The sequence below is a fragment of the Chaetura pelagica genome, unplaced genomic scaffold (assembly GCF_000747805.2).
Source record: "Chaetura pelagica isolate M959 unplaced genomic scaffold, ChaPel_1.0 scaffold255, whole genome shotgun sequence".
NCBI classification, from domain to species: Eukaryota; Metazoa; Chordata; class Aves; order Apodiformes; family Apodidae; genus Chaetura; species Chaetura pelagica.
The window spans coordinates 758,257-774,696 of NW_009953311.1; the positions used below are offsets into that span (position 1 = coordinate 758,257).

Consider the following 16,440-nt stretch of genomic DNA (forward strand, 5'->3'; position numbering starts at 1 on the left):
TGAGTAAACTTGGCTGAGAGCACGGCTGTGCTGTCAGTACAAAGGAGTCAGCAGATACATGCCTTTGTGGTCTCATTATCACCTCATTATCATTTGTGGTCTCATTATCACTACTTAAGAAAATTGAAGCATTGGACATATACTCTGTACCTGCAATTCACATTTGCTATCTTGTTTTACCTGAATAGATGATTCCCTGTTGGAACTGTTGGACTGGAGCCTGGCCTACATATATTTCAACACTGATGTCATACTGTTGAACTTTTGCAGTTGTTTCTGCTTTGCATCACTAATGACAGGCATATCACTAAAGGATATGTTGGAGCAGGTCCAGATGGCCACAAAAATTATCAGAGGAACAGAACAACTCTCCTATGAAGAGAAGCTGAAAGAATGGAGGTTATTCAGCCTGGAAAGGAGAAGGATGAGACCTTTCAATACTTAAAGGGGACATATAAGAAAGATGGGGACAAACATTTTTCCAGGACCTGTTGCTGTAGGACAAGAGGTAATGGTTCGAAATGGAAAGAGGTTAGAGTTGGACTTCATCATACAAATACTGCTCCCCTGACCTGAGGTCCTTATCAGCACAGTGACAAGCGGAGTGGAAGGCTGGAGCAATTGCAGGGGTGAAGCTGTGGAGGTTCCAATATAAACTTGCTCAGGCACATGAAACTGGTCAGTTTAATGATCCAGACATGTAGCTGGTTGACACACTGTTGGAGTCAATGAAAGACAAATAATGAGATGTATGGGAGTAGACCTCAGCAATCTTAAATATGCCAATTAAAAGAAACAACTCTGGACAAAAATTGTGTGGGAAATTACTTCTGTTTCTGTTTTGGCTAGCTGGAAAAAAATGTCCTTTTTCACAGTTATACGTGAGGGAAGCCTATTGGCACCTGTGGGCACCATTAGCTCTTCTCAAGGACAACAGAAATGAATCTTTCCTTGTTAGTAATAAAGTCACCTTGAGAGACAACCCTCTAAGAGCCGAATGAGTGACATTTTCTCAGCATCTGCTGCCTGCAAGTTAGTTTTTCAGGTTTGTATGAGGAAGCCTTGGTACATCAGATGGCCTTTATGCGAAACAAATTGCTTTCTTTAAACAGGCAGCATTTAAAGTGCAGAAGGCAGCATTTGCTGTGGACCTATGCCAGGCTGCAAAGCTTCAACTCGGGAGGCTCTTGGCTGCAGGGGAGACATTCTCCACTTCTACACTGCTCCCCTGACCTGAGGTCCTTATCAGCACCGTAACAAGAGGAGTGGAAGGCTGGAGCAATTGCAGGGGTGAAGCTGTGGAGGTGGCATCGGCTGCACCATTTGTTTTAGTTTTGGAGTAAACTGTGAGTGAAAAGTCTAACGGCTTCTGTGCTTGTGAAGCATTTGATAAATACTCCTCTTTGAGGTTTGCATATGCTATGTGGTTGCATATAGAGAGGTCACATGCATGAACTTGTGACAACAGATGTCTATTTTGCTGGGATGTGCCATGTTTGATGGAGGGGCCTATAAACAGGGTTAGCATGAGTCTGGAGAGCAAGCATCACTGTTTGTTATAAACAAACTTTACCGAAGTGCCTGTAATTGCAGTGTTAGAAGCTTGGCCAGGCCTACAAAGTAGCAGGGGAGACAAATAAAGATTTCTTTTATCTGTTCTTGCCAGCTGCTGGAAACAGATAAAAGCACAGTTTTAACCTAAGCAAAGATTGTGATAGTGCACTTTCCTTTGTTCCTCCATGCTTTCTGTTTTCTTCCTTCTTAGTTAGAATTTGTGAATGAGACTATGCATGAGACAGCTTCTGAATGTTTTTTCTTTTATATTTTTTTTCCCTCTCTTCTTTTTTTTCTTTAAGAAGATACCTATTTTTCCTCAAACTCACTTCCTGTGGCTTCTGCTTCAGAGGTATACAAGGACTATAGGCTGTACAGTTCTGCTTACTCATGACAACATTCAGGAACCCGACACAAAGAACAGGCAAACATCTTCCACAGCTTAACTATCACTGTGTGCATGTTTTGCCATAATATGGTAGATACAAAACAGTTCTGAAGCCATCGTTTTCAATTTTCCAGTAACACAGAATGCAATAAGGTAAGATAGAGAAGAGGAAGTTAACTCAAAAACAAACTAGCAAAAACTTACCACTTCCTCCAGGTACACAGGAGAAAATTTTCAGATTCTAGCATTTGGACTGAGTAGTAGTTTACACTGACATTAATTAGAGTCACTTAATAAGCTAAGTTCCTCATGTAACAGTGAAACTGCAGGGACTATACTTTGCCGCTTCCAATTGGATGTATTGACTGATGTTTTGATGCAGCACGAAAATATTTCGCTGGACTTTTCAACTGCTCCAATCCTTCAAGTAGTACAGACTGAATAATGTATAGCTCCATCACAGTGACTCTTGCAAGCACATAGGCTCGCCTACATAAGAATTATTCCAGATCACTTTTTCCTGATGAAATCTGCTGTGAATGCTATTGCAACAGAAATAGATCTTTTGTAAAACCTGTATTAGACCACTCTTTCATTTTGTTAATGGCAAACTTTTATGGCTCTGTATGTTTTCTGTAGGGATAAAAAAAAAAAGAAGTATTACTTTACATATTTTTACTGTACTTTGTATTTTTCATTTATTGTGCTGCTTTCTTTCAAAAAGAAAGCCTACTTGAAGCACATTACAAATTGTATTGCCTACAGACTTCTCAGGTGCACTTTATGGTAAGCCAAGATGTTTTCACAATAACATTCCTGCAATATTAACATCTGATAAATAAAGGTATGACTTTCCTTCAGCTGTTCTCTTTGATATTAAATTGGGTACAGACAAGTTTGTAGGAAGTACTGAGAAAAGGACTTTTTTTTGGTCTAGTCATGGTAAAGAATGAGAAACCTTACTCTTTCCACTTGCGTCTAGGCTGTGGAAAGGAGCTGTCTGAATCCTTTGCAATACTTGACATGAGCATGCTTTTACACAATGACTCCCTGTAAAAGTCTGTTACTGACTAGTCATGGTTTCAAAGGCAGCCACAATATTTTGTAATTTGTTGGTGATTCATCCTTCTCTGTTCAATTACTGGTTCCTGTCTTAGTTTATGGCACCAAATAAATCAATAAAGGAATGTTATTTTTTTTAAAATATATGTCAATATTAACTCTTAAATCAACAAAATTATAAATCTGATTGTTTCTGTGTGGTAATTCTGCATTCGAAGAGTTAAGGTATTTGCAAATTTTTTTTTAAATGAACGTTCTTGGTGTTTTATAAACTTGTATTACAAACATAGATACACTTTTAATTTTTTTAAAAAATTTATTTTACAGCCTAGAAATACTTATACTGAATGGTGTATAAATCAAAACAGGTTTCCTTCAGAAAAAGTTTATAGGTTTCTCTTCACTGTCCTTTGAAAGAAGGAGCTCATATTTCAAGGATGCGAAAGAAAATAAACCTCTGAAAGACAAATAAGTATCAGCTGTACATTATTAGGAAACATACATGTCTTGCCTTAGATTGTACACATGTAAAATTTATCTATAATAAACAATAACAGCTGAAAGACTATATAACTCCTAGAGATCTTCTGTTTAACAGGATTTTAAATATACCCACCCTAAAAATCCTCCTTATCCCTTAAAATTTCAGATTGTTCATTCTACTCTGCCTTTTTCTCTACTGTTTTGTTACTGCATTTTGATACAATGTAATGACAAATGGTAGATAATTTTCAAGCTAAATAAACCCAAACATAAAAGCTCTTTAGAAATGGAAGTAGCTTTGTTAAAATAGTTGTCCTGTGTAAAAAAGAAATTACTGTGATTTACAATACTTAAGGCATAGAAAATTGAAGGGTTTTTGCTTCCACTGGAAGAACAGTATTTTAGAACTAAAGAATTGTTAGAATCACACATTGATAATAGTAATATAACAATAGTAATATAACAATAAATACTTCACAATCATACAATATTAATAATCCAAGCATTTCAGTATTAACTAGTACACCTTAATCTGCCTCCAACATTTAATAAGAAATGTCTTCTGTAGTTTTGTGTGTCATATTGAGTGTTATATCCACCCTAAGATGTTTTCCTTTGTACAGTTTCACAATTGTCAGCAGTAGAGCTGCAGGAGGACCGTGAGCAGGCAAGCGTGCACAAACACTCTTCGCTGTAATCTTAGGCCATTAGAATATAGTCTGGTAATTTCCTCCTTTTCTGATTTCCGTTCTGAAAAAAAAAAATAATAAAAAAATCCAGAAAATATTTTATCCATTAACTTTATATGTAAATTTTAAAACTAAGAATTTTCAGCGTACATTGAAAGTCTTCCGACATCTCACAGGTACTTAAGTTAAAGGTATCAATGGTTAAATCCAATCAAAGAGGCTATTCTCAGGGGAAGAGATGTAAATAGATGTCCCATCAGCGATCGTTTGAGGAGCAACTGATAGTACTTATCAGCTCTTGCAGACATTGATCTCTGAATAATGAAAAGTAAATACCAAGTAAGATCTTCACAAGAGGTATGCTCTCAAGTCTGCCTGTAGCCGTTTAACTCTTCCTTTAACTAGAAGTAGCTTCATGTACTAGCACAAAGCAGAAAGCCATATCCTTATGCATGTTAAATTTTCCACTGCCACCTTTATTGTCTTTGTGAAGCTGAGCTCATGATTCTATGATTCTAGGAAACAGTAGACTGCTTTTACTGAGAGGCCTGTCAGGTCTTTTGTTCCTGTAATTGGATACAATAGGTCTGATTCGAAGGTAAACCCTCAAGAAAGCATTTGACTCTTCTGAAGAGCTTAACAAGCAAATTGAGTGCCACAAACAATTATCCAATATAGAAGAATGCAAACCAAAAGTTATTTTGGTGGTGGTTTTTGTTGTTTTGGTTTCAGACCTGTTTGCTAGTTGTCACCTTTCTTTTGCATTTCACTTCTTTAAAGGTTTATCCCACAGTAGGGCATATCCTGGAGGCCTAAGTGGCTTAAGTTTTTAAATTTGGATTTACTTCTGAGTTGATAGTATAACTCGGGACTCACAGCTTCAATGCACTGCTACTCAGATAGGAAACTGGTCAGGAAAAAAGAAGCTATTGGAGTTACTCGGCGTTCAAACGGATCTTAAAGCTATGTAGGTCTGTTAGGTTTTTTTAGCTTGCTAAATAATGATATTCACAGAGCTGAGGTAAGAGCTTATAACAGCATAGGGTGGGATTGAGACATGATAGTGCTAACTTTTCACCTGAAGATAAAATAATATGTAACTTTTATTACTAATCTAAGAGTATTGAAAACGGTCTGGATCACAGTAGCCAGGTCTCCATGGATAATAAATACCTGGAAAACCATCTTTCAAGTTTTTATGGTAGCTCATGCACCGCTTTCAAAACCACTCAAACTTTATACTGGGATTTCACAGGTTTGTGTATAGATCTGATTTAAGATTAATAGTGTTTTTGAGGTGACTGGGTGCTACTCCTCTGCATTCATTACAACGATGGCTACACTTTTTGTGGAGTGTGCTCAGACTTGGAAATTTATAGCAGGAGTACAAAGATTAAGATACAGATCTTAGTACATAAAAGGCAGGAAACCAGTCTGAAGCTTATTTTAAGTAGCTTATACAAAACCACACAAGCTTTCAGAAATTGTTTCTGTAGTGTAACAGAGGTTTCTACTTCTACCACACCAGCTTACACACTCCTTTTCCTCCTTCATCCAACTAACGTTTTTGAATGCATAGATATAGTTTATTTGTACAAATGGTCCTGGTTAAACGGGATGTCATGTGTAGGCTTCACAGAACACAGGAAAATTTAATCCCTCACGTTTTCAATTAAAATGGGAGTTTCCTACTAAACAGAATCATAAAGATCTCAAAGTATTATATATAATATACTATACAGGCAACAGCAGTATTACCTACTGTCCCAGTAATGTATTCTCTGAAGCAAAGCAGGTCACTACAGATGTCTAAGTAGAGCACTTAACAGCATTCTCTGAGTAGCCCACCTTTCAGGAAAGCAATTCCATTGTCCACAAGATTAAAAGGGTTAATTTAACACCATTGCTTACCACAGTTATTGTGCATAATTTCGGAGAGACAGTTCAGAGTACCATAGCCACACCGACACAGCCAACAGCCCTTCAGCACCCAGGCGCCGTGGGCAATGCTGCCACAGTTGCTGCCAAGGGCAAGGGAGACATTTAGTAAGTCACTGACCCCACCACAGAAAATAAGCATTCAGAGCAGCTTGCTCACTCTCTGTTTTTGTTCTGGTTTTTACCTTTGTCTCTGGTCATGCTCACAGTATCTGCCAGTGAAATGCTTCAGGCAGGCACAGAAGGCCCCTAGGATACAGGTGCCTCCGTTTTGGCAGCAGTGTCTGTTCAATTTTTTACCTGCAAGACAATATTACAGGTTACCAAGCAGCCCGAGGGCTCCGAACCTCCCGTTTTCCTCACTTGTTCTCTCAGGTCTCTCCAGTTGCCAAAGGATCTTAAAGGTATCTAGTTTTATTGTCTTTCGAGACAATAAAATTATCTGCCTATTAGGAGTGTTTGTTCAGTTAACCCCAGTTTGTTTTGTTAAGGATTAGAGGCAAACTACTAGGGATTAAGGAACGGTCAAGAAGCAACGCCTGGCAAGCCCCGTACCACCAGCATCATATCTTTAATTGAAGCATTTCACTTTGACGGAGACAGGTTCCAGCCACACTAAGAAACAGAGGGAAGTGGTGCTTCTTTTTGAAGAAAGGAGGCTTTGTTATTGGGAGAAGTTGCTTAGCTCTGAGAGGGCAGCGCAATTCTCCCTCAAGCCCTTCTCAGCGTCCCGGGACTGAGTACTTATGTAAAATTTTATATATGTGAGGGGAAACATGTTCGTTTTGTTTGTTTGTTGTTTTGTTTGTTTGTTGTGTTAGTTGTTTTTTTTCCTTTAGAGAACTCTTTAGTAATCTTGCTGTTAGACAGCTCAAGTCATTTTTAAAAGTTGTTGTTTTTTTTTAAATTAAAAACGGCGAATTAAAAAAACCCAAAACAACAACAAAAAAAACAACAAAAACCAACAACAAAATCTTACAAACAATTTTGCAAGTCTAAAGGACTTCTTAACTCCTAGTAATCTTCCCTATTTTCCGCTACCACCTTTTGCTGGAAAGACATCACCGGTTCTACCTTAAATTTTTATCACCATTTCCTAAGTGTCCACAGGAATAATTTAAACGAGCAGATCACAGAAAAACAGCCGGCTGGAATCTTCCAGGAGAGCAGCCCAAGGATCATTTGGAGACAATATTTTACAAAGCAATTTTATGCCATTGTTTAAATAAATAATGTTACCTACTCTCTGTAATTCCCGTGAAAGGCACCAGTGCCCTGGAATTCTGCTGCTTTCTGCTTTCGTAACTCTGATTCGTGTCACTGAGAGCATCTATAACAGTCCCTTGGTTCTTGGGCTGCGGCTTTTGTGCTGTGGCATTGAGAATTTTCACGCCTTTTTCACTTTCTTCTTTTTCATGGCCTTGACAAGAAGGGATATGTTATGTATAAGACACATATGAAAGAGAACGGTAGCTTGTAATGAAGCAATTCATATTGTAAATGTACAAGAGGAATACGGGAAGGGGCGACGGCAGAAAACATGACATTTTCCTTACCTTTTCCTGAATGAACAGCCTGCCACACCAGAGTCACAGTGAAAAGAGTTCTACAAAAAATAGAGCTAAAATAATTTCGTGCTCGTAATACCTAAACAACAAAATTAAGATAGAGCAGAATAATTTTTCAAAGCTTTACCAATCATTGACAGTAGAAGCTATAAATATTTTATGGCAGAAGTAAATCGAATTAACACATCGAAAATATAAAATTTCGAAGTAGGAAGTGGAAGAAGATGGGTCAGGTAGAATAGGAACATTAAGATTAAAGTTGCTTCCAGAAAGCTACAGATTCCCTACATTTGCTAGTTGACAACCCGCAAAAAATGTCTCTGTACATTTCTTTACCATAATTAAGTTGTTGCCAGCAGTTACAAAAGCAGCAAAGGCAACAGCACAACCTTTACTTCACCCAGATTCAGGGTGAAGGGAACGTATGTTCCCTTCAGCTTCCTGGTCTGTTTATCAGGCAAAAAGAAAAAAAAAAAGCATTGCTAAAAGTGACAGCATCCTTGGCTAGAGAAGGCCCGTAGCAGCTCAGGTAACCTTACCTAAAATAATTTCCCCAGTACATTTTCCTGCAGCCTGAAATACCCATGAAGTACTCCAGGAGAGTTTGCGCAGAAGAGGTCCGAAGCCCCTCACTGAAGCCTGTTGCATGCAGCAATCCTCATACCACACGCAACAACAAGAGAAGGAGAAACGAGAATAGATGAAACTTTTGTCTTTCTGTCCAGCTTATAACAACTTTGAAAGGGCATAGCTCTCAGTTGTACCGCTTGCTGAGCCCACGCGGTGGCCCTGGCAGGCAGAGACCATCTCCCAGAGCTACGAGTCCCTGGTCTGCTCTCAATTTACATGGACTGCTGAAGGGTGGAGCAAAGTGGGGCACCTACTGCTGGGGGCGGGTGGGCAGGAGGGGCGGTACCTAGCGGCCCATGACGGCAAAACATGCCAAACCAAGAAGACCTCGACTCCAGTTTACTTCTTAATATAAGAACTTCTGTATCACCACATCCTACACGGGGAAGAAAAAACTGTTCTGCAGAAACACAATAGATAGAAACACAATAGAAACAAAACTAACTGCAGCAGGTATATCACAAAGGTTAAAACCCTCCATTCTGTCTACATGCCTTGTCTCTGCACAGGTGGCAGTTCTTAATAGAGGTCTGTTGTCTCACAAGAGCTTTTAATAAGCTCTTGAGATGCATTTTGAAACTTTTTTACTGTTAGTAAAATTAGACCCATTAGTGAATATTCCTTGTCTGAGTCCATGCAATATCACTTACCATGTACATAACTTCACTATGACTCAACAGTATCAGCAAAAAGACTTGCAATTTAACAGTGGTAAAAAAGTGGGTCCAGGCAGTCTTTTCTCCACTGGTTCTACTGAACCCAGGAGTACACATGGCCTTTACTTAAGCTGTAACAGGGAACTGCAGCATTGCAGCTTTGTAGTGTTGTGGTTGTTTGTTTGTTGGTTTTTTTTGTGAGGAGGAGGGGTGAGAGGAGCATGTGGAAGAGGGATGTTTTTGGTATTCCAGTACAAGTCAAGATAGTACTAATTGCACCTTGGCTAGATATATGTCACATCAGACATATGGATCAGATAGTCACAGAATAAATGACTGTACTAGGTAATGACATTGTCATTTCATTCTGTTTGTAACTCCCTTTGGCTAAAACTGCCTTTGCCCCATCTAAAGTTATGACCTGGAATTTGTGAACATCTGTCATCCAATTTGGTGCAAAGGCTGCCTTAATATTCAAAGACAGCTGTAAGAATTAAGTCAATCCACTTGACACTGAAGCAGATGAAGGGTGTTCTGAGGGCCTGCTCTTTCGTGTCTCCTGTGGGGACACTGGTTTCCAACAAGAGGGTAGAAGTTTGTAGCTGGAGATGTGGAACAGCTGTTTCCGTAGGGAATACTTGCAGGGAATGCTCTGCTGGGCTAACTCAGTCTTAGTGGATAAGGCATTCCCAGCGCTGGTACAACTGTTGACTCTAACTGATCCAAGCTCAATCATTTTCTTGTAGATACAGGCTAACTACTTTAGCTTTATGGTATCTTTTATGTTTGTTACTAATTCATACTGATTTAGATGAAGCTATTCTTGTTCCAGGCTTGTACCAAAGCACCATGTCTTTCAGAATTGAGTGTGTGTCATATGTTTATGTGAAAATCAACTAAATCAGTGCTAGAAGAACTCACATGCCAACAGCTGTAGGTAAGATGTTTAATAGAAAGAATGTTATGATAAAAATCACAACATGTTATCTCAGGAAGGGATTTTGTTTTTCCTGCGTTAAATAGCAGAAATTTTGAAGAGAGAGATTACATCACGCTGTCTGCATCTACCTGCTGTGATTCACAAGAACTCCTAAAATAAACATGTGTCAAGGTTCATTTACTTGCTTAAAATCTGTCAAATGTGTTAATGTACTCTCGAGAAAACAGAAGACGTTCTGGATTGGGACCATAAAATGTTTCATACAAAATGAATGCATTGTCATTTTTGCATGGATTAAAAAATATGTATGTTTTATCAATATATGAAAATATTTACTTGTAGAAAATACAATCCAAACAACTCTTGCTTTCATTTGAGTTCTCTAACTGTATAAAGGGGTTAGTATTTAGAGTTTAAAAATAATGGCTGTAATTCCATTTGTTCAGTATTTTTTGTTACTATATTAGGAACAAAGCGTTCATTTTCAATTTCGACTAACTTATAGCATCACGTTAAGTTGCAACATTCAGATGCTGAAATGCATAATTTAGTATCTAGTTTGTTAGTTTTCCCCTTCCCATATATGGAAGACAGAAAAAAAAACAGAGGTGAGTAAACAGAGGAACATCACACTTGTTGTTTTTTTTACCAAATGCAGTGTAAATATAGGTCTTCTGGAGAGCTTTTCTGGTTTTCTGGTTCCCAGACCAATTCTGCAGGTAACTTTCAAAATGGGGTTGCAGGTAAAGAAGTATTGCTCAATTTTCACACCCTGTACCATTTGTTTAAGATCATAAGTCATCCTTGTAACTGCAAGAGATAAGAACCTGGGGAACTGTAAAGCAGCTGGTAAACATTTCTTGCTGTGCTACTTTGTTTCTTCCTTCCTTCTCCTTACAGACTCACCGACAAGGAACACATAGGAGTAGGGATAAAGTAAATTGCTCAGATGCTGCTGTTGCCTGACTGCCCTGTAGAAGTGAGACTGGTGTAACACTGCAGAAAAGCACTGTTGTTTGCTGTTGACAGAATCTGCCAGAAAGTGATTGCTTCTGCCCAGGGATTTGCAAGGAGCTGCACTAAGGGTAGATGGACCTCCTTTATCACCTTCAAGTAAGATAAGATTGGAGCCACCCAAAGAGCTGGTTCTGATCATTTCAATCAAGACGTGTGTAGACAGGAGATTGCTAACCATTAGCAAGGGCTTTAAGTACTGTTAGTTCCAACAGCAGGTCAAGTTGCATGTATGGGTAAGGGCGGCAGGAAAACATGGTGTTACTTTATTAAGCCACATAACCCCTCTTGTCCTCATCCAAGAAACTATATATGTCTGTAGCCTTCATCCTCAGGCACTATTGCCCAATGTGCAAGTGGACCACTGCACAGAAAGTGTGTATAATGCATGCTGTTTTTTGGTGCTTCATAGCACAGAATTAGAGAATCACAGAATGTTTGGAGTTGGAAGGGACCTTAAAGATCATTCAATTCCAACTCCCTGGCATTGGCATTGGCATTGGCAGGGACATCTCCCACTAGAACAGGCTGTTCAGAGCACCATCCAACCCTGACCTTGAACACTTCGAGGGATGGAGCCCCCACAACATCTCTGGGCAGCCTGTTTCAGTGTTTCACCACCCTCCCACTGAGGAATTTATGCCTGATCTCTAACCTAAATCTCTCTTCTTTCAGCTTAAAACCATTATCCCATGTCCTCTCACTGCAAGCCCCAGTAAAATGTCCTTCCCCAGCTTTCCCGCAGGCCCCCTTTGCATACTGGAAGGCTACTATGAGGTCCTCCTGAAGCCTTCTCTTTTTCAGGCTGAACAACCGCAGCTGCCTCAGCCTGGACTCATTAAGGAGGTGCTCCAGCCCTCGGCGTTTTCATGGCCCTTCTCTGGATACGTTCCAACAGGTCCACATCTTTCTTGTGCTGAGGGCACCAGAGCTGGATGCTACTGCATTCTAGGTGAGGTCTCACCAGGGCAGAGTAGAGGGGCAGAATCACCTCTCTTCATCTGCTGGCCAAACTCCTTTTGATACAGCCTAGGACAGAGTTGGGCTTCTGGGCTGTGAGTGCACATTGGTGGCTCATGTCCAGCTTTTGATTCACTAGTACTCCCGGGTCCTTTTCCACAGGGCTGCTCTCAAGTGTGACCTCTGCCAGCCTGTGTTCATATCTTGAGTTACCGTGGCCCCGGTGCAGGACTCTGCACTTGGCCATGTTGGACCTCATGAGGTTCACCTGGGCCCACTTCTCTAGCTTGTTCGGGTCCCTCTGGATGCATCACATCCCTCTGGCAGATCGACCTCACCACCCAGCTTGGTGTCATCAGCAAACTTGCTGAGGGTGCTCTCAGTGCCACCGTCAATATCGTTAATGAAGATATTAAACAACACTGGACCCATCACTGACCCTGAGGGACACCAGTGGTCACTGTTTTCCATCTGGACTTAGAGCCATTGACCACGGCCTTTGGATATGACCATCCAGCCAATTCCTTATCCACTGAAGAGTCCACCCATGAAACCCGTATCTTCCCAATTTAGAGAGAAGGATGTTGTGGGGGGCTGTGTCAAAGGCCTTGCAGAAGTCCAGATAGATGACATCCACTGCTTTTTTCTGGTTGACTGATATAGTCACTTCGTTGTGGAAAGGTGGATGTGACTACTCCTAAAGCTGAGCTAGCTCCAAGTCCCTCTGTTGAATGAAGCTGGGGTGAAATCCTGGCAGCACTGAAAGCAACAGCAGAGCTTCATTAAGTTGAAAGGGGCTCAGATTTTACTTTGTGGCACTTACCCTCCCATCCGTCTCTAGCCATCACTTGTGATGCAGAGAATAGCAAAGCTACAGCAAAAACCACAGTTTGCTCTGAATGTTTTTGAAATCTAGTTTAGTCAAAAAACAATGTGTGTTCTTTGCTTTGCATGGAAAGGGTTAGGTGACTCAGTGCGATCACTCTGTGAGCCAAGCAGAAGAAGGGCATACAGTTCAAAAGTCTGGGGCATCTCATTCCAGAAGAGCTTGATCTGCCAAGCAGCAGCCCTATGATTGAGAGTTTCTTAAGCTGCTGATATTGGATGTGTTTTCCATGGATCTTTAGTTTTATTCAGGACAGTCAATCTTGCACAGTTAAACTTTGGTGAAGTGAAAAAAATGTCTTGGTGACTTCTTAGTTTGTGGGTGTTATTTTGGACGTTCAGTCTGTCGTTCTGGGTAACAGTTCATCCTTCTCTCTCACCAGACAATGCAAATTTAAAGATAAAATACATCTTTGCATTGAACACACAGTGTAGTGACACACTTCTAGCTCCATTTCCTAAGGGATAGTTTGGCACAGTTAATGCAGAAGGCAACCAAAATTCCTGAAGGGTAAGAGTGATTTTTAGCTAAACTTGCTGAAATTTGGAAAGCCAAAACCAGAGGTAATATTAATAAGGAAGTTATGGCATTGTGTAGCTTTAATTTCATGTTTGCACTAAAGGGCACCGAATTTGCCATTACTGCATCTTTTCCTGGAATACAGAGAGCTTTGCCCTATATTAAATGAATTATTTTTAATTTTGATAGGATAAGTAAGCATCAATACAGAAAAACACCATGTAAACATGCATTGTCTCGTTGTGAAAAACTGCTGCTAACCACATAATAAGGAACTTTCTGGAATGTTACCTGCATTGTAGAAAGTCTGCCCTTTGTCAGCTGCTCAGCTTGCACTGAACAAACCCATATCTGTCCAATTTAGTGAGAAGAATGTTGTGGGGGACAGTGTCAAAGGCCTTGCAGAAGTCCAGATAGATGACACACTGCTTTTCCCTGGTCAACTGATGTAGTCACTTTGTTGAAGAAAGCCACTAGACTGGTAAGGCAGGATTTTCTCCTGGTAAAACCATACTGGCTGTCCTGAATCACCTTCCTGTCCTCCATGTGCCTTAACATGTCTCCTAGGAGGATCTGTTCCATGATCTTCACAGGCACAGAGGTGAGGTTGATTGGTCAGTAATTCCCATGGTCCTCCTTTCTACCCTTTTTCAATATGGATGTAGCATTTCCTTTCTTCCAGTCACCAGGGACTTACCTGACTGCCATGACTTTTGAAATATCATGGACGGTGGTTTGGCAACTACATCAGCCAATTCCTTTAGAACTCTGGGACGTATCTCATCAGGTCCCGTGGACTTGTGTATCTTCAGTTTCCTCAGATAGTCATGAACCTTATCTTCACTTACAGTGGGGGGGACTTTGTCTCTCTGGTCTGCATCTTGTGAGCCATCAACATGAGAGTTGTGAGGAGAGGGATTGCCAGTGAAGACTTTGGCAAAAAAGTTGTTGAGAACCTCAGTCTTCTCCTCATCTGCTGTTACCATTTCACCACTGTGGCTCATCAGGGGGGTAAGCTTTCTTTAACCTTCCTTTTCTGGTTTATGTATGTGTAGAAGCCCAACTCTGTTCCTGCAGAGATATTCAGTATTTGTGAGAGCTTCAGCATCAGTAGATGCCTAAGTACTGGAGGCAGAAATGGAAAAAAAGAAAAAAGGGTGAGAAAAAGGTGGGTGACCCTGGCTTCTTGGGAGCTGTGCTGAAAGGCATGCTTAGGAGTATGTAGACTTCAGTAATGGCCAGTGCAGCTGAAGCGTCTGCTGACTAGAAAGTTTTAGGTTCCCAAGTTCCAGCTTAAGGTTGAGACAAGATCAATAGCAGACTGGGCAATGTTAAATTGGTCATGAAGAATATTCTGGAAAACAATGGAAAGCAGTTACCCTCACTGAACATTTACTGAAATCCTGGTACCAGAGACTTCCATGAAATAAAGCTGTCAGCCTGTGTGACTCACAGTTCTCTGAGGAAAAGGCAGACTCCAGGCAGTCTAGGCTGGAGCTTTCAGAGTAATGTTAAGGGTCCTGGACAGAAGGATCTAACACTAGCCAGCCTGAGATTTTTTATTTTTATTTGATTGTTTGAGTTGTTTATATTCTGCTAGAGATGATACTAGGATTTCTACAGCTAACCAAGTGTTATTGCTTTCTAAAGGATACGTGAAACTTAAACACAAGCAAATCCAATTATTTTTATGGTGTCACAGAGCTTTCTTGGCAGGGACTGGTAAGATCAGTGCTTATTACTGTCAGCAGTTTCCTGTAGAATTGTGTAGGGGTTGTTGTCATTGTCTCTTCACCTCCATGTATGTATGAAGAGGAGACTGTACACAGGCAGAAGAGCTTACACTGGTTCAAATAAGCAGTATATATGCCCTGAGCAGCTTTTTTTCAGGTTAATAATAGTTTACATTAGTTTATTTAGAATCTGACACTAATTGACTTGCAGAAGTAGGAAGCAGGAAAGTAAAATAATCTGTACTGTGACTGGCAATAATTTAACAAATGCCACAAATCCATGATCGACGTAAGCAGGATAAATGGCTTCTACTGCTAAAAGGATGAATTCCCCTCTGTCTTACACTGTGGGATATGTGTTTGTACTGCCTCCCTTACACTCACATTACTGCTTGTGCAGCCATGAGTGAGCTGGAAAAGGGACTTCATCTGAATAAATAACTCAGCTGGCAACAAATAAATAAACAAACAAACAAACAAATAAATAAATAAAAGTTGCTAGTTTTCAGCTGGATCAGTTCCCTGATGTGTTTTGCCACATAAGCACTAGCGCTGGCAGAAGCAGGAGACATGGATAAGCAACCATGTCTCTGTGACAGGCAGCCCCTCTCTGTAGCAAAGGGGATTTATATCAGATTAAATTGACTGTGGAATTCGTAAATATATTAAATTCATAAATTTTAACTGGTGTTCCCTTCCCTAGGAAGGAAATGACAGCCTACATATTCACGTCATAATGACACCACTGTCTGTACTTTCATTCCATTAGGATTGCAGAAGAGTAGAGCAGCCATCCCTTGCTCTCTGACAGAACATGGATGGAGGTTAGTACAAACAAGATGGGAGTGATACTACCAAATGAAAGGGAACAGCTACCGCAGTCCCCTGGAGAGGCAACCTTGCACAGATGTTGTACAAAGATGTAATGCTCTGTCTCAGATTGGTGTAAATTTATGGAATAAAAGCAGCTTTATAACAGAGCATCTTAGATTTTGCTTTTATTGTGAGTCCGTTAGTCATTAAACATTATGTGAAAATCAATATGATAATCAAAGGGTTTTGTAATGAAAATAAATGTACTTTATGCCCTTTGTATACAGAAAAAACCCCAATAATCTGCCATTACATGGGAGAAGTGACAAGACAATCCCGATTATCTTCCTCTGAGGGAAAGGTTCTTTGGCAAATTAACCAACATGAACACCAAGTGACTACAAGACCATGACATTTTTTCTTCAAATAAAATAGAGTTCCGTATTTTATTAAAGAAAGTACTGAGGAAAACAAAGTTTTGCACAACTATTTATTTTGAAGTTTGAAAACATGATGTTTATAGCGACCTCAGGCTCCGCAGAGCCAGAAAACATTTTTGTAGATCTGGCAAAGCTGAGCTCTACCACATTTTTAGCTACGCACTTCT

At 40.1% G+C, this 16,440-nt stretch overlaps 1 protein-coding gene across 1 annotated transcript; it reads right to left on the reverse strand.

The window, feature by feature from the left end:
• Nucleotides 1-4,121: 4,121 nt before the first annotated feature.
• On the reverse strand, nucleotides 4,122-14,273 carry LOC104389127 (cryptic protein-like). The gene is made up of 7 exons (XM_009998078.1): nucleotides 13,985-14,273; nucleotides 8,567-8,688; nucleotides 7,671-7,761; nucleotides 7,358-7,534; nucleotides 6,300-6,414; nucleotides 6,088-6,197; nucleotides 4,122-4,237 (listed from the first exon to the last, which is right to left on the reverse strand). The coding sequence occupies exons 1-7, from the start codon at nucleotides 14,271-14,273 to the stop codon at nucleotides 4,122-4,124; spliced, it is 1,020 nt and encodes a 339-aa protein (XP_009996380.1).
• Nucleotides 14,274-16,440: the final 2,167 nt, after the last annotated feature.